Source organism: Papio anubis, chromosome 5 (genome assembly GCF_008728515.1).
Source record: "Papio anubis isolate 15944 chromosome 5, Panubis1.0, whole genome shotgun sequence".
Lineage (NCBI taxonomy): Eukaryota > Metazoa > Chordata > Mammalia > Primates > Cercopithecidae > Papio > Papio anubis.
In genome coordinates, this window is record NC_044980.1 from 161,379,444 (window position 1) to 161,403,806 (window position 24,363).

General features: G+C 43.9%; 1 protein-coding gene across 5 annotated transcripts in view; it reads right to left on the reverse strand.

Annotated features, from left to right (window-relative positions):
• The window catches only part of SLIT3 (slit guidance ligand 3), a 636,360-nt gene that overhangs the window by 53,782 nt on the left and 558,215 nt on the right, over positions 1-24,363 (reverse strand). For all 5 annotated transcript variants that reach the window (XM_017960112.2, XM_017960114.2, XM_017960113.3 and 2 more), the window contains 3 exons: positions 10,020-10,088; positions 8,522-8,593; positions 7,844-7,915 (listed from right to left, as the gene is read on the reverse strand). In XM_017960112.2, the coding sequence (XP_017815601.1) occupies positions 7,844-7,915; positions 8,522-8,593; positions 10,020-10,088 (213 nt within the window). The remainder of the gene's footprint in view (positions 1-7,843; positions 7,916-8,521; positions 8,594-10,019; positions 10,089-24,363) is intronic.

A 24,363-nucleotide genomic window follows, 5' to 3' on the forward strand; every position in this document is an offset into this window, starting at 1 on the left:
AGGCTGAGGCAGGAGAATTGCTTGAACCCAGGAGGCGGAGGTTGCAGTGAGCCAAGATCATACCATTGTACTCCAGCCTGGGTGACAAGAGCGAAACTCCATCACAAACTAACAAACAAACCAACCTGCAGAGTAACAGGATTGTAACTTACTAGGACAACTCATTAAATCTGCCTACACTGCAGGTTCTCCATCCTGGTTTGGCCCCCAAAGAAGTACTCTTGCCTGTCAAACCACCATCCTAAAGGACAGAGAAGTGGAAGAACGAGTGCTCCTTCCGCTTTCTCCTCCCCTTCTCCCTGATGCCTCCCAGAGGCTGGGCTGGCAAGCAACTGTCAACTCTCAGTGACTCATCTTCAAGCACTTGGAACTCCTCCTCCTCACCTAACCCTTAGGGGATGTTAAAGGCAAACTTAAGAATTTCAGAATGCGGATGAGGGCATCACCAGGGCAACATTAGGGTACAACCATTCCTCAGTTCTGGGCTGCATGAACCTTGGGTCTGTGAACCCCTAAGTCCTACAGTTCATACAATGAACAGTGGGAACTATCCTCATTCTAAATGTGGGTAGGGCTGCGTGAATTCTCTTCTGAGCAGGCTAAGCTGTTCCCAGGTGATCTGGGGGTTAAGAACCAAAGGCTCTGGAGTTAGCCTGCCTGGGTGTGAAGCCCTCCTCTGTACTGGCTGTGTGAGCTGAGACAACTGACTTTTGGTTTGTCAGATTTTTTGGGTTTCTCAGATCTTTTGGTTTCTCAGATTTTTCATCTCTAAAATGGAGGAATTCTTAGTAACTACATCTAGTAGACATTTTTAGGGGGTGTGGGTTTCTCGGTATCAATGCTCTTTTCTGTAGCAGTTTCTCTATTTTCTACTGGGGATCACCATGCCCCACCTCTTGGTCCCAGTGGTTTGGCCTCTGTAGGAAGCTACGGCTCAGGTCTGGCCAATCAGAGTCACAGTGATTGGTGTGAGGTTGAGCATGCAACCTAAGGGAGCCGAGGAGAGACACTTCTGGGGCTTTCTCTGGAACAACGAGGACAGAAACAGTTTAATTTTGTGGGGTGGCTAAGCTACTAGAATGTAAACTTTTAGCCCATCGGGACCCTCTGTGTCTTAAACAGAGAAAGACTGCCTGAGAATGAAATCCACTTAGGAAAACAGGGCGGAGAGGCAGAGACACATTTCTTTTTATTTTTTATTTTATGACTATTTTTTGAGACAGAGTCTCACTTTGTTGCCCAGGCTGGAGTGCAGTGGCACGATCTTGGCCCACTACAACTTTTGCCTCTCGGGTTCAAGCGATTCTCCTGCCTCAGCCTCCTGAGTAGCTGGGATTACAGATGTGCATCACTATGCCTGCCTAATTTTTGTGTTTTTAGTAGAAATGGGGTTTTGCCATCTTGGCCAAGCTGGTCTTGAACTCCAGACCTCACAAGTGATCCACCTGCTTTGGCCTCCCAAAGTGCTGGGATTACAGGAGTGAGCCACTGCGCCCGGCCTACGTACTTCTTTTTCAGACAGTCTCACTCTGTTGCCAAGCTGGAGTGCAGTGGCCTGATCTCAGCTCACTGCAACCTCCACTACCTGGGTTCAAGCGATTCTTCTGCCTCAGCCTCCTGAGTAGCTGGGACTATAGGTGTGCGCCCACTAGGCCCAGCTAATTTTCGTATTTTTTTTATTTATTTATTTTTTTAGTAGAGACCGTGTTTCTCCCTGTTGGCCAGGATAGTCTCAATCTCTTGACCTCAGGATCTGCCCGCCTCAGCCTCCCAAAGTGCTGGGATTACAGACACATTCTGACAGTGTCATTGCAGTGCCCATCCAGCCCTAGAGCCCGGTATCTTCCATTGCATTCTTCAGTAATCTGAGTTGATACATTCTCTTTATGCTTAAGGTGGTGTGAGCAGATTTTCTTCCTCTTTGCCCAGGAGGAAAGCTAATATACCACTTCATAAGCTAGCTGTGAGGATTGAAAGACTGGATGCCAGGGGTTCAGAAGCACTCAGTCACATCAGCTATGATGATTGCTATCATTGTCATGACTCCTCCTCTATGTTTTTGAGTGGATTTTGGGGCCAGTCCTCTGGGAGTTACCCACATAGGGTAGAAGCCTGAAAGTGCGCAGCTTGTATGTCAAAGGCCATGGTGAGTCCTGTGACCTGATTCCAGGACTGCAGAGGAGACACTGCATTTTGGCAGAGTGGTCGGTGCCTGTCTCCTTTCTCTCTGCGTCTTCCATTTCACCCCACTCCTCAATTCCCATCAGAGGCCTCTCTGGGTGAGGAAGAAAACACCTCATTTTTACACAGGCCAGCTCCCTCCAATCTGAAATGGGTGCAGATAAAAACAGATGCTAGTCTGCGATGGGGAAGCAGGTAGAATGTGGTAGAAAGAGCACTGGGCTAGGAGCCCAGAGGTGAGTCCCAGCCTTGGTTCTGCCTGTGCCTTGGGGCTACTCGGCAGCATCTCTTCCCACTCCTGCCCCCAGAAGCCAAATTGCAGCCACACCTGTGGCTTCTTGTGATTCCCCCGGTGATATGCCTTTCCTGACTTCAGGGCCCCTGTCCAGGACATTTATGTTCTCCCGGCCTAGAATGTTCTTCTCTCCCATCCCTACTTAGGTAACCCCCTCTGGTTTCTCAGTCTCAGTCCTTCCTGAAAGCACAAGTTAAGAAGAGTGATTCTGAAAACAAATAGTCTCGGGTTTAAATTCCAACTTGACTACCTACTGATTGCATCACTTTGGGCAAGTTACTTCATCTCATTCAGCCTCTATTTACTGATCTGTGAAATGGGGATAACAGTGGTGTATCCTTCACAAGGTAGAAGGTGACTAAGATAACATAACCAAAGCACTTAGCCCTGTGTGCAGCGCATAGCCACGGTTTGATGAATGTCAGTGGTGATTATTAACCTTCCTTTCAGAAAGCCTTTTGGGTGGCTAAGACTGGGTTGTGTGCCTCTCACTTGCATCCCCATGGCTCTTCTCTCAGGTATCACCCTGTATTGTAGTTGCTTATTTACTTACTTCTCCTTCTAGACCAAGAGCTCCCTGAGGGCAGCAATTGTGTCTCATTCACATTCTGTTTTCTTTCCCCCTTCAGAGTTAAGCACAGCAACTAACCCATAGCCAGTATTCAGGAGAGGATGAAGAAGAGAGTGATCTTGAACAAGTCACTAAACCTCTCTGAATCTGTCTTTTCTTTTTTTTTTTTTTTGAGACTGAAACTTGCTCTGTGGCCCAGTCTGGAGTGCAGTGGTGCTATCTCGGCTCACTGCAAACTCCGCCTCCCAGGTTCACGCCATTCTCCTGCCTCAGCCTCCCGACTAGTTGGACTACAGGCGCCACCACCACGCCCAGCTAATTTTTTGTATGTTCAGTGGAGATGGGGTTTCACCATGTTATCCAGGATGGTCTCCATCTCCTGACCTCATGATCCGCCCGCCTCGGTTTCCCAAAGTGCTGGGATTACAGGTGTGAGCCACTGTGCCTGGCCTGTCTTTTCTTCTTATACATGAAATGTTTGGACAGAAAAATTTTCATTATTCACTCTTCAATCCTAAATTCTGCAGTTAAACTTTTGTTTATTGATTTTTATTTTAGAGATGTCAAAGTGCCAGCCCTCGCCCATGGTTGGGAGGCCACAGTGAGTCACCCTCTGGCTCAGCAGAAGAATTTTTCTGATGCTCTAATAGCTGGTCAAAAGTGGAATAGAGTTGCCTGATAAGGGAGTGAGCTCTTTGTCTCAGAAGGTAATCAAGCAAAGGGCTTCTTTCCATGGATGTTTTAAGGAGAATTCAGTCAATTAGTAGAGCAGTGATGAACAGCCCCATGTGTATAAACAGCACAATTCTCACTTCAGGGACTAGGAGCTAAAAATACTGAGGATGGTGAATGATAAAGGATGCTGAATGATAATCCCACTGGCTCCTTCATGGGCACACACTGAAATTGCCTGCCAGAGCTAACGGATTCCAGGTGGCCCTCCTGTGCCTGGGGCAAGACAGTTGGGACCACACACATACAAGGCATGTGACTTGGTGTGGGGCAAAGATCAGGGGATGCATGGATCCCCTAAGAAGGATGAGGATGTCCACAAGAATGTTCTCTTTTTGCTATTTTCAGATTCGGAGCCAAGTAGAAAAAGCATTTTTCACACAATGTTTTGTACTCAGGGCTAAACGACCACCCTCCCCTGTTGTGCTCTCCTGAAATGTATTCATATCCACCCATACACAGACACACACGCACACATGCACGCACACACACACTCCCTCTCTCTCTCTTAAATGTCAATTTTCTCTTCCTGCTTTCCAGATCACTTTTTGGCCTTTGTCTACTCCAAAACTAAACCTTGACGCTCATTCTTCTTCCTGCTGCAAACACCCAACATCTCTGGGTCTCTGGTCATTTCTGAAAGTTTAATTAAAAGAATGAAACCCCTCAGAAATGAGGAAAGAATATATAAATGTTCAAATGCAGTTGTAGATAATGTAATTCTTGATTTTAAAAAGCCAATCTTTCTTCCAGCTCCCTCAGTTGTAAATATGTTACCATCTATGTTACCATCTTCATTCATCTTTATTGATTTATTATTTTTTTTGAAACAAGGTCTTGCTCTGTGTTATCCAGGCTGGAGTGCAGTGGCTCAATCACTGCTCACTGCAGCCTCCACCTGCCTGCCTCAATTGATCCTCCCACCTCAGCCTCCCGAGTAGCTAGGACTACAGGCACATACCACCATGCCTGGCTAATTTTTGTAGTTTTAGTAGGGACAGGGTTTCACCATATTGGTCAGGCTGGTCTTGAACTCCTGACTTCAGGTGATCCACCCGCCTTGGCCTCCCGAAGTGCTAGGATTATAGGCGTGAGCCACCCTGCCCGGTCTTCATTCATCTTTACCTTTGCCTTCATTTGTTATAGAAATGACTTTATATAAACATATCACATTTTTTTCATTTGCTCTCTTATAGTCTTTCTTCATAGGTATAAATGTCTACAAGTTATAATTGTAACACATATACAAGTTAGGTGTATTTCTCCATGTAACGCTATGCGATGACCGCTTCCCCACAGTGCTATCTAGTTTTCGTCTTTGCCTCTTTTAATAATTGCACTTCATTGACTGGTTGCCTCATGGTTTCCTTAAACATTTCCCCACTGTGGCCCTTGTAGGTAATATTTAAAATTTAGGTTAAAAAAAACAGTACAACAAAGATTTTAATGCACAGAACCTTTCCCTCATTTTGGATGATTCTTTAACCTAAATTCCTAGGTGTGTAATTAGTGGGAGAAAGGATACAAATATTGTAAAAGAAATGTAGCCTATAAACATTTTTACTTTTCCTGAATTGGCCCTTAGGCAGAAAACGGTTGCTCCCCACTGAGGTAGATGGTTGGACTGAGGTGCTCTAAGATCCCTTGTTATGCACAAAATCTCATGATTCTAAAATGATGATGCTAAAAGCCTATTAATTCTTTTTTTTTTTTTTTTTTTTTTTTTCTTTTGAGACAGGGTCTGGCTCTATTGCCCACGTTGGAGTACATGGCGTGATCTCAGCTCACTGCAACCTGCGCCTCCCAGGCTCAAACCATTCTCCCACTTCCGCCTCCCAAGTAGCTGGGACCACAGGAGCATGTTCCCATGCCTGGCTAATTTTTTGTATTTTTTGGTAGAGACAGGGTTTCGCCATGTTGCCCAGACTAGTCTTGAAGTCCTGGGCTCAAGCAATCCTCCTGCTTCTACCTCCCAAAGTGGTGGGATTACACTTTGGTGAGAGCCACCACGCTGGGGCAAGCCTACTCATTCATATTTCAAGAAGCAAGTGCCAGCGTGTTGTATGGTTACGTGTACTGCTGATGAACTCATGGCAGTAGTAGCGCCGGGCTGGGGCAAACACGATGCCGAGGAAGGAGAAAACCCCGGCCAGGCTGGTGGTGTTCACCCCATCACCCCCACCACCCCAAAAGACAGACAGATGGACAGGCAAACATTTTCTCTCCCTCTTACATATTGATTTGCCCCCACCATCACTACACTAATTACAGACAGATGCATGCAGATTCCTTCAAATTGGCAGGTCCCACCTCCTGGCAGCGAACCCACGCACAGAACTATTAGACTGGGATAGAAGACAATAGGTTGGGATTGAGGGGGAATGGTAGGAGAAGGAAGGGGGAGCAGGTCCGGCTTCAGCCCTGGCCAGTGATACGAGCCCATCTCCTGCTGTGTTCAACTGGAAACAGGGAAATGGTTGTGCTGATGTTTCCATTCTCAAACTCCCCAGAGAAGGTGGATAATAAATAAGTGACAGTAACAGATTGCACACTGTCAGCGCGGGCACTTCTTTGCCCCCAGAGAATTGATTTTTAATAACAGCGCAGATGACATGTGGCGGGAGTTGTCGCTGACACCGGTGTTTTGTGGGCCTCAATAATTCACATCAGCCCAGAGACTCCGAAATGGACTAGCTTGTTGGGTGCTGTTTGTGGATTGCTACTGAGCTCTGGAAAGGGCCCCGGGTCCCAGGAGGTTGGATTCCGCAACCTCCTACCTGCTAGACCTTGGCCAGTGACTTCACCAGTCTGGGCCTCGGTTTCTCCGTGTTTAAAATGGGCAGAATTGTCTTGGTCTCACAGCACTGTTGCAAAAGGTGAGAGGAAGAAAACTGTCCCATAAAATATGTTGATCACCATTATAGTAATAATGATCTAAAAAGTCAGGAAGTTGACAGGTTTGGGGGCGGAGTATCTGGCATCTCTGTTTTCATGAATAGCATTCAAGGGTGATATTCAAAGGACCAAAGGAATTCAAAGGAATGTGCTAATAAAGCAGAAGCAAGATGGGAAGGCACAAAAATCAGGAGTTAATCAGGCCTAGGGTTGGGGGTGGTGGTGGGGTGCCTTCCTGCCCTAGCAAGCTATGATGTAAGAATAGTAACAAGTGAATATTTCTTAAGCATTTACAGTGCCAGAGCTGTGCTAAGTACTTCATTTACAGTATCTCATTTAATCCTCATAAGACCCTGTGAGGCAATTACCATAATTATCTGATTTTATGGATGAGAAGACACTCAGCTACCCATGTGTAGGACAGGGCCAGGCAGGCAAGGAGAGCGGGCTGGGTGTGGAGGCTGCAGCCTGCACGACTCTGTTTAAAGGGGCAGGGCTGCTCAGCCATGCAGGAATGCAGAGGCAGGGCCCTGCTATGGCCAGGTCTCTCAATTTTCCAAAAGAATACAGAGGGTGGGATTTGTGCAAGAAACCTCCTGATATTTAAATGTTGACAGCTTATTAAGCTTTGTGTTTTTAAAAAGACACTTTATGAGCCAACCCCACAATTGCTAACTAATAGCTGTCTGCGAGCTGGACGGGGCCCTGGGTTTCCAGCTTGTGATCTCTGGGGTAGGAGCTGTGTTTCCATGCAGAGGTTCACCATGCTGCATCGCCCCTCTGAGGAAACGACTGTAAACAGAATGATGTCGAAACGTGGCTATGGCCACACACTATGCCCAAACTAGAGGGCAGGATACAACTGCATATCCTAATCCTCACAAGGGAGGTACTATTGATCCCATTTTACACATAAAGAAGCAGAAAGTTGAAGGGGCTGAGTGATTTGCTCAAGGTTCCACAGTGGTAGTGAGCTGGAGCCTGGGAATGGCAGACTCTCAAGGGTACTCTCTCCACTCCACTGAGCAAATAAGGGTACTGGGTAGGAAGGTGTGTTTGGGGGTGGAGTGGGCTTTGGGCAAAGGAGAGTGGGGAAGGAGAGTGCTTAGTCTGCTTCCTGCTGTCACTCAGCAATGTGTAAGTCAAAATCAGCACGCTGGGGTACTCACAGCACTCGCAGGGACCGCAGCCCGTTGAAGGCGTGGATGGGGATGCACCTCAGCCGGTTGTAGCTCAGGATCCTGTGGAAAAGGAGGCACGTGCCCTGTTGTGTCTTTCTACTCTCTACCATGCATAGATGCACTGTTCACGTTGTGAACCAAAGCAAATGGTTTATCTTTTTAATGTTGATATATTGACAGAACATCCCCTAAAGGGACAAGAAACCTCTTCACCAATCCAGGAAGTGCACTGGCTTTATTTCCTCAGTTTACTCAGGTTCTGTCGCAGGCTGGTTTTCTAACCAGCTTGTCCATCACCTCTCTCTCCTGTCCAATGATGAGTGCTCACAATGTGCAAAGCTAATGGGAAATAAATGGGTCTGAGCAAAATATAATTGTGTAGGAAAACCATTTACTGGGAAAGAAAATTCACAAACCACAAAAGGTACTCCTAAGGCAGCCTTCTTCAGAAGCGATGAGGTTCTAGTTCCTCTCTAGTTGCCTGGACAGTGGAAGGCTTCCTACTTTATCTTCCTTCTGATGATTAAGGTCTATCTTATGCTAGGGCAGCCATAGGCCTGAGGGTCATTAGGGCAGAGAACCCAGTCCTGCTGGGAGGGAGGGAAAGAGTGACCATCTCCTGCTGGGCCCACGGGCATGGTAAACACAGCATCTCAGTGTACTCACAGAGTGGAGAGGTGAGACATGTTGCTGAAGGTGTAGTTGGTCAGCATGCTGATGCTGTTGTTGCTCAGGTCACTAGGAAAAGTAAAACAGAGGGGTCATGCTTTTGTCTTAGTTGCATCTGTAGGAGGCCATTCCCAAGTGTCACATACCTGCCATCCACCCACCTATTCATTAATTCACTCATCCATCTATCCATCCCGCTGCTGGCCTATTTATCTACTCTCCCACTCACCCATCTGCTTGCCCATCCATCCATCCATCCATCCATCCATCCATCCATCCATCCATCCATCTATCCATCCATCTACCTACCCACCCACCCACTCACCCATCTACCCTTCATCTATTTATCATATTTATCCCACACACTCACCTGCCTGCCTGCCCACCCATCCATCCATCCATCCCACCCTCCTTTTCTCCCTCCCACCATCCATCCACCCACTCATTCATCCAAATGGTCATTTTCCATTCAAACACTTATTCAATCATTCAAGCAATTGTCGTACATTTATCCATCTTTTCACTTATGCAGATAGTCAATCATTCAGTTACATGACTATTCAGCCATTTCACTGTACCAACAAAATATGATAAATATAATAACAATCTCTCCTTGTTTTAGTACTTTTCCCCCTGATTAATTCTTTTCACTGTTCCTCTATCCTCCCCCTTCTCTTCTGACATTCATTTATTCCATCTTATCAGGTTCTCTCTTAGGAGGACTGAGGTTGGTGGGGGTGCAGTCCTCTGCCAGCTGCAACCTCGAGCTTCCCTGCGGGGATAAACATCCAGAGCCGCGGCAATGTTAGCTGCACATTAGAATCACTTGGGGAGCTTTTAAATCCTCTGATGCCTGAGTTCCATGCCCAGATATTCTGATTTAATTGATCTAGCATGGGCTTGAGCATCAGTAGTTTAAAAAAAAAAAAACAAAAACTGCTCAGGTGATTTCTGTAATCAGCTGACGGTGAGGATCATTGCTTTAGAGCAGTGGTTCTCAACTGGGGGCACTTGTGCTCCTTCAGTGACATTTGGCAAAGTCTGGAGATATTTCTGGTTGTCAATACTGGGGGAAGTATTACTGGCATCTAGCGAGGAGAGGCCAGGGATGTTGTTAAACATCCTATAATGTCTATGACAGCCTCCCAACAACCAAGAATTATCTAACCCCAAATGTCCATAGTTCCGAGGTTGAGAAATCCTTATCTAGCGGCTGGTTTCAGGAGTTTATAGGAATCCAGCCCACAGAGAGATGGTGTTCTTTCACCTTTTCTCAGTAGGTCGCCTACTTTCCCAAGGGAATGCTCTTTCATTCTGCAAGAACTCCCACTCTCCCTTTGTAGACTGGCTTCTGGTCCTCCTCAGCAGACATAGGCATCTTTCAATTACCACTTGCATCAGCCTGCAGCTCTGTTTCCTCTTACCATCCACCTCAGTTTCCTGAGCGACCCCAGGAGGGAAAAATAAACACCCCACCCAATACTGGACTCCTTACATAAGCGTCAGGTGTCGGAGGGCGGACAGCTCTCTGGGCACGGCTGTTAGGTGGTTTCCTTCCAGGTACCTGAAAGAGGCACGGAGTGACAACACCTGAGAAAGAGACACTGTACAAATTCTCACATTTTTCAGAGAAGCCTCCCTGAATTTCCAGGCTGGATTGGGTCCCTCTTTTACTCTTAGAACCTCCCTCCCCCACTTCAAAGCATGACTATATTTGTCATTTAATATTTATTTATCAAATTAATGACATTTTTTCTCCACTGGACTTATACATTTCATGTTGGCAGGATTCTTGTCTAAAATTGCCCACCATTGGATCCCCCCTGTGGCTGTTTACAGAGCTGATACATAATAGGTATTCAATAAATATGTGTTTAATAAACAAAGCACGCATTTTATACTCAGCCCTCACAATATCCTTATGTGGCAGGAAGTCACAGTTGAAGAAAAGTTCAGAGATGTTAAAACACTTGCCCAAGGTCATGCAGCAAGCAAGTGGTTGAGCTAGGACTTGAACCCAGCTCTGACTGTAGTCTTACCACAATTCCACACTTAGCTTCCAGAAGCTGTTGGGAGAATTGAGCCAGGCATGATTTATTTTAAGAACCCTAATTCAACGTTGACTATCTCTGATGTACATTTGGAAACTGAGGAAATGACAGAGATAGCACTGTACTACAGTTCCCAGCAGAAGGACCACATGGCAGGAAGGGACAGGGGTTCAGAGTGAGGTTGCACCCAACAGATGGGGACTCCTTCCGGACAGGCAAAGGCTGAGCCTAGACCTGCCTGGACTTCAGCATCCTACACTGACCTGCTCACCTAGGATGAGGACTCAAGTGTGGCTTAAGACAAGAAAGTGTCATTGCAATTATGTAATCATGAATTCCAAAGGTTATTCCTATCTATAAATAAAAGTTAATGCTATCCTCAAGCGGGGACAGGCCAATTCCTTCACCCCCACCCTTGCTGTAAACCCCTTTTTTCTCCAGGCTTTCTGTTGCTCTCAGGACCAAGCTGAAGAACATTTAAGATGGTTTACAAGAACTGCTTTGATCTCCTTGGTGATCTAAAGCTCCCATAGCATCTTCTCTTATAAGAGTCAACACATAGCCACTGCTGTCCATTTGTCAAGTGTCTGCCTTAAGCTCCATGAGGCTAGACCTAGGTTTATCTTTTGCTAGCCCGGTGCTTCTCAAACTTAACATACATGCAAATCACCTGGATTTTGCTAGACCACAATTCTGACCCTAAGTCTGGGGTAAGGTTGGAGAATCTGCATTTCTAATGAGCTCCTGGGTGATGGTGGTGACTGCTGGTCTGCAGACCACATTTTGAGTAATAAGGTGCTAGCACACTACCTGGTGTCCAGTAGACCTACCACAAAATGACTGAATGGGATAGAAATGGGTTAAAACAGAATATGGGTCAAGGTGTCAATGACTGAACCAGCCTTAGCTTTAAGGCCACATTGGAACGTACATTATCTTACATTATCTTTAATTGTTTAATTAAGACCAAGTAACTTTCCTCCTATGGCTGGCCCCTGGGGACTCTCATGGCACAGGATGCTGGACTGGACCTGATAAGGTCTTAGGTGGCCATGGCATATTGGACTAATGTCCTTTAGGTTTGATCCTTGGTTGTGTACCCATTATGGGCCAAGAGCTATGCTAAATCCTGGGGGAAATACAAAGATGAACCAGATTCCACTTCTGTCTCAGGGAGCCTAAAATTCAGTCATGCACATGCTTAGATTGTGCCCTCAGCTACTATGAAAAGCTCAAGCAGGAGAATGCGATTGCATTCATGCATGCCATTAGATTGCAGTGAGCCAAGATGGTGCCACTGCACTCTAGCCTGGGCAACAGAGCAAGACTCTGTCTCTGGGAAAAAAAAAAAAAAAAAAAGGAAGATGCACAGCTGAGGAGGACATATTTTAAGATGAGGATTGATAGGTGAAAAGGGTGAAGACTTGGAAAGAGCAGGGGAGGTGGAAGAGTCTGGCAAGAATGCAGCCTGTGGACAGTCCAGAGCTTGAGTTCCGAGGCAGAGAAGGCAGGTTGAGGGGCTGAAGTCTCGTGGGCCAGGAGAGGACAGTGGGAGACAGGGCAGATCACGCTGAGGCCTTGGAGGTTATTTTATTCAAAGCACAATGAGAGGCCATGACTGCAGACAAGGGCAGAGGGTGGTGTTGCAGAGCTTCCTCGGGCCTCTCATCTGTACTCACCCTCTGCCCTCCCCGCATGAAAGGCTGTGGGACATTTGCATTCTGAGTGGATGCTTGCCCTATTCCGCAGCAGGGGCAGGGGCTCAGCTGGTGGTGGGAAGGAGCAGACACCGGGATGGGGTACTTGTCTAGCTTATTCCTTTGGCCAGGGAGGCTCTGCTCTGTGCAGGCTGAAGGAGGGGAGGATAAACTGTTGGGCCATCATTCACACAGCTGCAGGAAGTGTTCTGTGGACAGTGTGGCTATGGGGAGCTTGGAGGCAGAAGCTGGAGGAATGAGCAGGACAGGCGGAGAGGCGCTGGTCCAGGGAGCATCTCCTCTCCAGGGAGATCTGAGGGAGTTGCTGGGAAGGGGGTTGACCTGAGATTGACAGCGGCTTCCCACCTTCTATGCTGCTCATTCTATGCTGCCACTACTGGGGCCCAAAGACTGGCTTAGTTTGCATGTAAATCTCCAGCTAAACTTTACCACCACTTCAACTAATAATGGTACCCTAAATCACTGAGGATGTGATTATAGAGACCACTGATCCTATGCCCTGCTGACAAATTCATACAAAGATCACACTACCAAAGGGACTCAAAATCAAAGCCAAAGTATCTTAATCAACAACATATATACATCCTCAGAGAACATTCTCCCCTTCAAAACCAATTTCAAACAATTAGAACAAGTGACTGCGACACCATTTGTGCAGAAATCCAAGGAAGGACACAGGAAATATGAAAAAGCAGGGAAATATGATGCTACCAAAGGACCACAATTGTCTGGCAACAGATCCCAATCAAAAAGAATTCCTTGAAATGCCAGGTAAAGAATTCAAAATGTTATTCTTAAAGAAGCTCAATGAGATGCAAGAGAAATCTGAAAATGAACACAAAGAATTTTAAAAATCAATCTAGGATATAAATAAGAAATTTCCAAGGAGACAGGCATCTTAAAAAAAACAAAACAAAACAAAAAACCAAAACGCCAAAGCCCAGGTACAGTGGTTCATGCCTTTAATTCTAGCACTTTGGGAGGCCAGCAGGAGGATTGCTTGAGCCCAGGAATTTGAGACCAGCCTGCGCAATATAGTGAGACCCTGTCTTTACAAAAAATAAAAAGTTAGTTGGGCAAGGTAGCATGCACCTGTGGTCCCAGCTACTAGGGAGGCTGAGGTGGGAGGATTGCTTGAGCCTGGAAGGTCAAGGCTACAGTGAGCTGTGATCACACTACTGCACTTCAGCTTGAGTGACAGAGTTAGACCCTGTCTCAAAAAACAAAAACAAAAACAAAAAAGCCAAGCGGAATTCTGAAACTAAAAAACGAATTGAAGGAAATACAAAATACATTAGAAAATTTCAATAATAGACTACAACAAGCAGAAGAAAGAATCTCAGAACTTGAAGACAGGTCTTTTGAAATAATCCAGTCAGACAAAAATAAGGATAAAAGAATAAAAAGAATGAACAAAGACTTTGAGATGTGTGGGAGTATATAAAGCGACCAAACTTATGTATTGTTGATATTACCAAGGGGAAAAAGAGAGAAAAAAGTTAAACTTATGAATTGTTGATATTACCAAGGGGGAAAAGAGATCAAAAAGTTTAGAAAACATAATGTGAGAAAGTAATTGATGAAAATTTCCGAAGTCTATCAAGAGAGTTAGACATCCATTTACAGGAGGCCCAGAAATCTTCAGGCAAATACATCGCAAAAAGAATATCATTATAGCATATTATATTAAGAATGTTTAATATAAAAGTGAAATAAAGGATTTTAAAATTAGCAAGAGAAAAGCATGGAGTCATATACAAAGGAAACCCCTCAGACTAACAGAAGACTTTTCTCAAAAACCTTACAGGTTAAAAGAGAATGTGATGGCATTTTCAAAGTGCTGAAAGAAAAAAAAAAACTGTCAGCCAAGAATTTTGTATTCTGCCAAAGTAAGCTTTATAAATTAAGGATAAAGTCCTTCCCTGACAAGCAAACACTAAGGGATTTGCCACCACTAGAGCAATCCTATAGGAAATGTTCAATGAGGTCTTAAATGTGAAAATTAAAGGTCAATATTCACTGTCACAAAAAATCATGAAAGTAGAAAACTCACAGTTCATATAAAACAATTATACAAAGGAGGAAGAGAAAGGAATCAAATGGCAATACCACAGAATTTCACCAAACCACAAAGACAGAAAAAGAAAGAAACAAAGAATTTATAAAACAACTTGAAAACAATCAACAATGTGACAGGAATAAAGCCTCACATATCAATACTAACCCTGAATATAAATGGATTAAATGCTCCACCTAAAAGATACAGATTTTCAGAATGCATAAAGAAACATGATCCAACTATATGTTGCCTACAAAAAACTTTTTCTACCCATAAAGATAGAAATAGACTGAAAGTAAAGGGGTGGAAAAAGATATTCCATACAAACAGAAACCAAAAGTGAGCAGGAATAGCTATACTTATATCAGATAAAAAAGACGTATCACATAAAACAGTAAAAAAAGACAAAAAAGGTCATTATATAATGACAAAGGAAACAATTCAGCAAGAGGATGTAATAATCCTAAATATATACACAACCAATATTGGAGAATTCAAATATACAAAACAAGTAATACTAGACCTAATGAAAGAAACAGACAACAATACAATAGTAGTGGGGTTTTGGTAACACCCTACCGACAGTACTAGACAGATCACTGAGACAGAAAATTAACAAAGAAACACTGGACTTAAATTGGACTTTAGGCCAAATAGACTTAATAGACATTTACAGAAATTCTACCCAACAGAATATACATTCTTTTCACCAGCACATGGAACATTCTCCAAGACAGACCACAAGCTAGCCCACAAAACAAGTCTTAACACATTAAAATACCTGAAATTACATCAAGTATTTTCTCAGATCACAGAGGAGTAAGGCTAGAAATCAATACCAAGACAAACTTTTGAAACTATCCAAATACATGGAAATTAAACGGCATGCTCTTGAACAACCACTGGCTCAACAAAGAAATTAAAATGAAAATTTTAAAAAATCCAAATGAATGAAAATGAAAAAACAACATACCGGAACCTATGGGATACAGCAAAAGCAGTGCTAAGAGGGAAATTAATAGCATTGAATGCCTACATCACAAAGGTAGGAAGATCACAAATTAACAACCTAACATCACACCCCAAGAAACTAGAAAAAGAAGAACCAAAAAACCCAAAGTTAACAGAAGAAGAGAAATAACAAAGATCATGGTGAAACTAAGGATTCTAGAATGAACAACAAAACAGAAAAGAAATAACAAAAATCAGAGCAGAACTAAATGAAATAGGGACCAAAAGAACAATACAAAAGATTAACAAAGAAAAAGTTGGTTCTTCAAAAAGATAAACAAAATTGATAACTCACTAGCTAAACTAACCAAGAAGAGGGAAGATCCAAATAAATACAATCAGAAATGAAAAAGGAGACATTACAAATGATATTTCAGAAATACAAAAGATCATCAGACTATTATGAACAACTATACAATCACAAACTAGAAAATCTAGAACAAATGGATAAATTCCTGGAAGCATGCAACCTCCTGAAATTGAAACAGGAATGGTAGAACTTTTGAACAGTAGACCCCTAATAAGTAGAGAGACTGAATCAGTAATACAAAATATCCCCCAACTAAACTGCCACCAAAAAGCCCAGGACCATAAATCCAAAGATGGATTCATAGCTGAATTCTAACAAGCACACAAAAAACTAATATTAATCCTCCTGAAACTATTTCAAAAAATTGAGGTGGAGGTAATTCTCCCTTACTCATTCTATGAGGTCAGTATCACCCTAATACCAAAACCAGACAAGGACACAATGAAAAAAGAAAACTACAGGCTAATATCCTGGATGGACATAGGCATAAAAATTCTCAAAAAAAATACTAGCAAATTGAATCCAACAGTACATCAAAGAGATAATAGACCATGATCAGGTGGGATTTATTCCAGGAATGAAAGGATGCTTCAGTATACACAAAGGCATCACATAAACAGAAATAAGGACAAAAACCATATGATCATCTTAATAGATGCAGAAAAATCATTTGATAAAATTCAGCATCCCTTCATGATATAATTTAGCAAACTACGCATACAAGGAACATTCCTCAAATAATAAAGGCTATATACAACTAACTCACAGCCAATATCATCCTCGAAAAAAGTTGAAAGAATTCCCTCTAAGAATTGGAACAAGACAAGAATATCCACTTTTACCACTCTTACTCAACGTAGTATTGGAAGTCCTTACCAGTGCAACCAGCGACGAGAAAACAAAAGGCATCCAGATTGGAAAAGAGGAAGTCAAATATTTCTGCTGATGATATAATCTTATATCTAGAAAATAAACACTAAATATTTGACAAAAAAACTCTTAGACTTAATAAATGAATTCAGTAAAGTTTCAGGCTACAAAATGAATGTTTAGATATCAGTAGCATTCCTAAACACCAATAACTATCTAGTCAGGGACCAAATCAAGAAGGCAATCCCACTTAAAAAAGCTAAGAGGAGGACAAAAACAAAAACAAAAACAAAACCCTAGGAATATATTTCACCAAGGAGGTGAAAGATGTCTATCAGGAGAACTACAAAACACTGATGAAAGAAACTGTAGACAACACAAACAAATGGAAAAACATCCCATGTTCATGGATTTGAAGAACTAACATTGTTAAAATGACCATACTGCCCAAAGCAATGTACAGATTCATCGCAATCCCTACCAAATGACCAATGTCATTTTTCACAGAATTAGAAAAAAAATCCTAAAATTCATATGGAATCAAAAAAGAGCCCAAATAGCCCAAAGCAATCCTGAGCAAAAAGAACAAAGCTGGAGGCATCGTATTACCTGACTTCAAATTATATTACAAGGCCATAGTAACCAAAACAGCACAGTACTGGTATAAAAATGGACACATAAATCAATGGTACAGAACAGAGAACCCAGAAATAAAGTCACATTCCTACAACTAACTGATCTTCAACTAAGTCAAAAATATACACTGGGGAAATGACACCCTATTCAATAAATGGTGCTGGCAAAATTGGATAGCCATATGCTGAAGAATGAAACTGGACCCACACTTTTCGCCATATAAAAAAAATTAACTCACAATGAATTCAAGGCCCAAATGTACAACATGCAAATATAAAAATCCTAGAAGAAAATCTAGGAAAAACTCTTTTGGCCATTGGCCTAGGCAAAGGATTTATGACTAAGTTCTCAAAAGCAAATGCAGTAAAAACAAAAATATAAAAATGGGACTTAAAAAGCTTCTGCACAGCAAAAGAAACAACAGTAAACAGACAACCCGCAGGATGCGAAAAATATTTTAAAAGTATGTCTAAACAAAGGTCTAATGTCCAGAATCTATAAGGAACTTGACAAGAAAAAAAAAAAAAACCATTAAAAAGTGGGCAAAGGACATGAATCAACATTTCTCAGAAACACACATACAGTTAGTCCAACATATGAAAAATGCTCACCATCACTAATCATCAGAAAAATGCAAATCTGAACCACAATGAGATACCATCTCACACCAGCAGAATGACCATTATTAAAAAGTCAAACAACAACAACAACAACAACAAAACAGATTTTTGGTGAGAATGTGGAGAGAAAGGAATGCCCATACGCTGTTGGTAGGAATGTAAATCGGCACAACCTTTATGGAAAACAGTATGGTGATTTCTCAAAGAACTAAGAATGGAACTACCATTTGATCCAGCAACGCCACTACTGGGTAAACACCCAAAGAGAAATAAATACTACATCCAAAAGACACCTGCACTTGTATGTCTATCACAGCACTATTCACAATAGTGAAGATATGGAATCAACCTCAATGTCCATCAACAGAGGATTGGATAAAGAAAATGTAGTGTGGCCGGGCGCGGTGGCTCAAGCCTGTAATCCCAGCACTTTGGGAGGCCGAGACGGGCGGATCACGAGGTCAGGAGATCGAGGCCATCCTGGCTAACCCGGTGAAACCCCGTCTCTACTAAAAAATACAAAAAACTAGCCGGGCGAGGTGGTGGGCGCCTGTAGTCCCAGCTACTCGGGAGGCTGAGGCAGGAGAATGGCGTAAACCTGGGAGGCGGAGCTTGCAGTGAGCTGAGATCTGGCCACTGCACTCCAGCAAGGGCGACAAAACGAGACTAAGTCAAAAAAACAAAAAAAAAAAAAAAAAAAAAGAAAATGTAGTGTATATTCATGGACACAGGGAGGGGAACAACACACACCGTGGCCTGTTGAGGGTTGGGGGGCAAGGGAAGGGAGAGCATTAGGACAAATACCTAATGCACGCAGGGCTTAAAATCTAGATGATGGGTTGATAGGTGCAGCAAACCACCATGGCACATGTAAACCTGCATAACAAACCTGCACATTCTGCACATGTATCCTGGAACTTAAAATAAAATTTTTAAAAAAAGAAGATGTGGAATATCTATATACATGGAGTACTACTCAGCCATAAACAAGAATGAAATCCTGTCTTTTGCAGCAATGTGTATGGAACTGGAGGCCATTATCCTCAGTGAAATGACTCAGAAACAGAAAGTCAAATACTACATGTTCTCGCTTATGAGTGGGGGCTTGACAATGGGTACACGTGGACATACCAAGTAGAATAATGGACACTGGAGACTACAAAAGGTGGGAGGGTGGTGAGGGCTGAAAAACTACCTGTCGGGCACAGTTCAGTATTTGGGTAATGGGTACACTAAAAGCCCAGACTTTACCACAATACAATATATGCATATAAGAAACCTGTACTTGTACCTCCTAAGTATATTGTTTAAAAAGTCAACTGACTGTAGATATTAATTGCATTTACAAAATACCTTCACAGCGACATCTAGACCAAGTGTGTGATCAAACAACCGGGCCCCACAGCCTACCCAGTTGAGACAGGAAATTAACTGTTAGAGCCCTGCCTCCTGTCTTTAGTTCATCTTTTATCAGACTTTCCCTTGACCTCTGGTTCCAACTCCACTGGCCTTAACCTTCCTAAAATGCCCCATCCCTTCTGGTGGGGGGCAGGTCTTTGCACACACGAGTTTCTCTTCTCCCTCCTTGCTGGGTTAACTCCTACATATGCATGGATCTCAGCTCCAGCATTACTTCTCCAATATCAGCTTCCACACCTACCAGTGACATTACAGATTCCCAAAGCATTGGCTGTCTTTTCGTCACAGCATTTGACCCCCATGGTGACATCTTCCGTGTGATTCTGTGATTAATGTCAGCAGAACCATGTCCGCTTGGCTCACCACAGCATTCTCGCACTCTGCCTGGCAACAGTAGATGCTCAGGAAACGTCATCTGTGTGATGAAAACCCCTAAACTCCTCAGGGAGAGCTGCATTTGGCACGATGGAGCCAAGCAGAAGTTGCTTTCAGTGCAGAATGTCCCCAGTGACCTGGCAGCACAGCTCAGAAGACTCAGAATCAAAGCTTTCACATCAGAAATGCAGATGCAGTGGTGGGGAGAGCTCTCTTTGTAGCAAGCCCTTCATGAAAACTCTGAACTCCAAAGTTGTCTGTAGCCTACAGCCCAGGCTCCCAGAGGGACCCTTTCAGGAGACTGCCCTCTTGCCCCACCAGCCTTAGAACTGCCGGAGTGTTTCTGGCAGGTCAACCTTTGCATTTGACCTGCATTTAAATGCTCTGTTTTAGCCCCAGTGCAAACACACAAGGACACATCTGCCTTGCATGAAACTCCACACAGATCTCTGTGAATGGGTGTTCCCCATTCCTGTTTGGAGCTTTGTGGTGCTGACTGATGCCCCACAAAGAACTCAGACCAGCTGAATGTCCATGGAGAAGGAGGGAAGTCACCTTCCCAGAGACTCCACTCCAGGCCAGAATTTCCACTAGAGTGCTGGAGTGATGTGGGGAGCAGCTCAGGGGTCAGGCCGCTGAGGCTCACATCCTGACTCTACTATCTAACAGCTGTGTGACCTTGGGCAAGGTACTTAACCTCTTTGAGCTTACATTTAGTCACCTGTAAAATGAACCTTATAATAATCACCACCTTGATGTAATTCCGAGGATTAAATGAGAGTCTCTGTGAACAGTTCTCAGAGCAGTACCTGGCACACTGGTGGCCAACACATTTTAAATATACATACTCACGCACATACATATAGACAGATACACATGTGCATGTATGCACGCACACACACATGCACGCGCACGCACACACACATGCACGTGCACGCACACACATGCACGCGCACGCACACACACATGCACGCACACACACGTGCACGCGCACGCACACACACACATCTCCATCCAATAATACATGTAGCTTATTGAAAGATAATGTTCCTCTTGCTGTTCATTCTCTTCTTCCAGGGTAGTATTTCTAAAATGAGAATTGGATCATGCCACTTAAAATTCTTCCTGGATTCCTGCATTTCTCTTGGAGGCAGCTCTCCCTATACCTACAAGAACTTACATACCCCTCCCCAAGCTTTCAGCACACATCACTGTCTTTGTCATCCTATTTGCTCCATCTCACAGCCTTCGTGGTTTCTCGAATTTAAGATCTTTCCCCCTTGAGGTCTTCATAAAACATATTCTTTCTACTCTGTTTCCCTCCTTTACTTTCCTGGGAAATCCCTCTCTACTCCGTGTGTAAAATGCCTGATCTTCTGGTCAGCTTTCTTACTGCCTTTCTCCCCTACTCTGAGTTTCTGAGAAAGGGGATCTTATCTGTTATGGTAGCCACTGTATCTTCAGCTGCCTCCACTGCGTCTGGCACAATGAACTCAACGAACGGATGAGTGAAGGGAGCCTTCTCGGCTCTCGGCCTGTGCTCAGGCCGCCCACGGCCCCTCCCACAGATGGCTGTGACTCTCCGATAGTATGAAGTGTCCTCTACTGGTGCCATCTGCTGAGGTCTTCTCTGGGCCAGGGCCTGTGCCAGGACTTGTAAGTGCTGCTGTGCCCAGAGCCGGCCCACCCTCCAAAGATGTGATCAACCCCTCCAGCTGGCTGGAGGCACATTTCAGTTTCTCTCCCTGGGCCAGGGAATGTCAAGGATGTAGTCAGCGCTGGGCAGTTGTTCTGTTAAGTGCTCTGGGGAGCGGGGGGGATATAGAAGGCAGCAGGCTCTTCTTGGGCAGCAGCTGGCCTTGCTAGAGAAGGCCCAGCTGTCAGGATGGACATGGCCAGAACCACTGACAGGTACCTATAGCCTCATGGCAGGGGGCCTGGGCTTGCCTTCTCCCTGCTGCAATGCAGATGTCAATTTTCAAGAGGACCCACGTAAGTCCCCAGCAAGCCAGGCCACTGGGCAGAACACATAGGGACTTGGGTTTCTGCCACAGGGAGAACGTGGGGTCAGATGGAACTGGGCTTGAGTCTAGACTCTGCTGCTTATTGGCAGCGTGATCTTCAAAAATTATTCAACCTTCAGTAGCTCTGGTTATCTCATCTGCAAAATGGGAATAATGACACTTGCATTGAAGAGTTGTTAGCAGGCTGAAATGCGATTACCTATTAAGAAAACCCAGCACAGCACCTGCTACACAGTAAATGCTCTAGAAATGGTGGCTGTGGTGGTTTGCCGCATAGACAGGACATTCTTGCTTGCTTTCTTAAAGGCCAGGTGGGCAGAATTTCCTGGATTCCTCCCTTTCCAGAGCACATACTGACTGAGCCACTCCCTTGTGCTTGTCACCTGCTGCGTCACACTCCCCCTTCTCCTGCCTGCATATCTCCCCCAATAAAACTATGGATGAGGACCAAGCACCACTGAGCTTTCTGGACCCCAGACCTCCATCCCCTAACTCATTGGAACCCACACAGTGCCAGGCCAGGTCTTTCTTGCTTCTTTACCCAGTGCATTCTTGCCATCACCTCTTGCCACACTCACTCTCAGAGAGTTGCATCGCAGCCCTGTCCCCTCCTACCTGCTGGTTGAGCCCCATCCCTTTCCTGTCTCCTGTCAGTGCTATGTGTGCACACACACACACACACGCACATGCATATGTACACTGCCAGACTGCTTCCCACGATGTTCTCAGACCTCACATCCAAATACAAATCCCTTCTTCCAATAGTTGTGCCTGGGGGAGCTATGTCATCCTTGCCCCCTCCTCTCCTTGGGTTGTCAAGTTATAGGACAACAAATCCATGTTCATGGTCCTTAGACCAAAAATGTGTCTAAACATCGTGGATATTAACCAGTGGTGGATATGGGGGAAAGCTGTTCACCAGCACCAGATTCTGAATTTCTTCTCTAGCCCTTATGAAGATGTAGGTTTTGCAGAGTTTGTTTCCAGAACCAGGAAACCTGATGTTTGTAAACATTTCCAAAAATGGAAGCAAGCAGCTTTTTAGGTTTCAGTTCTAAAATAGTGAGGTAAGCTTGAATTTAAAAGGACAGCTGTACAGCAATCATTGTACTTTCTGAAGGCAGTGAGGCCCTCCTTCGCAGACAGTATTTCAGTGACTTTGAGGGCTGAGATGTCCTGTATTTGCTTCTGTACTGCTTTCCATAAGATTCTGTAAGCTTGCCTTTTAAATTAGGAACTTCGTGCTGACTTAGAGCAGTTATCTGTCTCTATCCGTTGCCCACCAATGTGTAATGACCAGAGTGGTTCTCAAAGTGTCATCCATAGATCCCTGGGGGTCCCTGAGGCTTTTTTGGGGGTCTATGAGGCCAAAACTATATTTACAATAAGGTTAAAATGTTATTTTCCTTTTTCCCTGTGTTGACAGTTGCACTGATGGTACAAAATTAGTGGAGGGTAAAACTGCTGGCACCTCAGCATGAATCAGGACATCGCTACCAGATGAAACCAGCGGTCACTGTATTCTTCACCTCTGTGCGCTTGCAGGTTTTACAAAAACCAGGAATGCCCTTGATGAAGTATCAAGAATTATTGTTTGTATTAATGTTCAACTCTTGAGCACAACTTCCTTTAATGTTCCATAGGATAAAATGGAAGATGTGCACACGCAGCACGTTGGTTGTCTAGAGAAAAGTACCTGTGTAATTGAGTTGCAAGCTGAACTAGCTGGCTTTTACATTTTTTCATGGAACACTGCTTTTTACCTAAAAAGAAAGACTGGCAAACTCATTGCTCAGACATGGCTATTTAGTAGATAATTTCTTGAAAATGAACAAAGTAAGCCCATCACTTAAAAAAAAAAGCAACTCACAGTATTTGTCGCCAATGATAAATTTGTGCTTCCAAGTAAAAATTAAAATTTTGGAAAACTTTTCACTGCCACATTGAGCTTAACAACCTTCTGTCACTTAAAGACTTTTCTGATGAGATCAGCGGTGATATCAAAGGACATTATTTTAAAAATATATTGTATAATGAAATGTGTTAGCATTTGGAAGATCTGTATAACTCAGAGAACCGACATTTTCCCATTGACCAACACATGATGTTACAAGACTGTGCACAGGGAAAGTTCCATTCAAAGTGTAAGATAGATTGGTAGTTAATGTAACAGAGGACCAAAGGTTCACTGGTACGGGGGCAGGTTCCACACTACAGCTAGCCTTTAAGAAAATGCCACTTGTTGAGCTTTGGTCTTTATCAAAGAATACCCATAATTATCTGAAAAGGCTATTAAAGTATTCCTCCCTTTTTCTTTCCTTCTTTTTTCTTTCTTTCTTTTTTTTTTTTTTTTGAGACAGAATCTCACTCTGTTACACAGGACGGAGTGCAATGGCACGATCTCAGCTCACCGTAACCTCCGCCTCCTGGCTTCAAGCGATTCTCCTGCCTCAGCCTCCCAAGTAGCTGGGATTACAGGCGCCCAACACCATGTCTGGCTAATTTTGTTTTAGTAGAGACGGGGTTTCTCCATTTTGGTCAGGCTGGTCTCAAACTCCCAACCTCAGCTGATCTACCCACCTCGGCCTCCCAAAGTGCTGGGATTACAAGCGTGAGCCACCGCGCCTGGCTCCTCCCTTTTTCAAATACATTTCTGTGTGAAGCCAGATTTCTTATACTTCACCCAAAAAACATACCACAACAAAGTGAATGGTGAAGCAGATATGAAAATCGAGCTGTCTTCTAG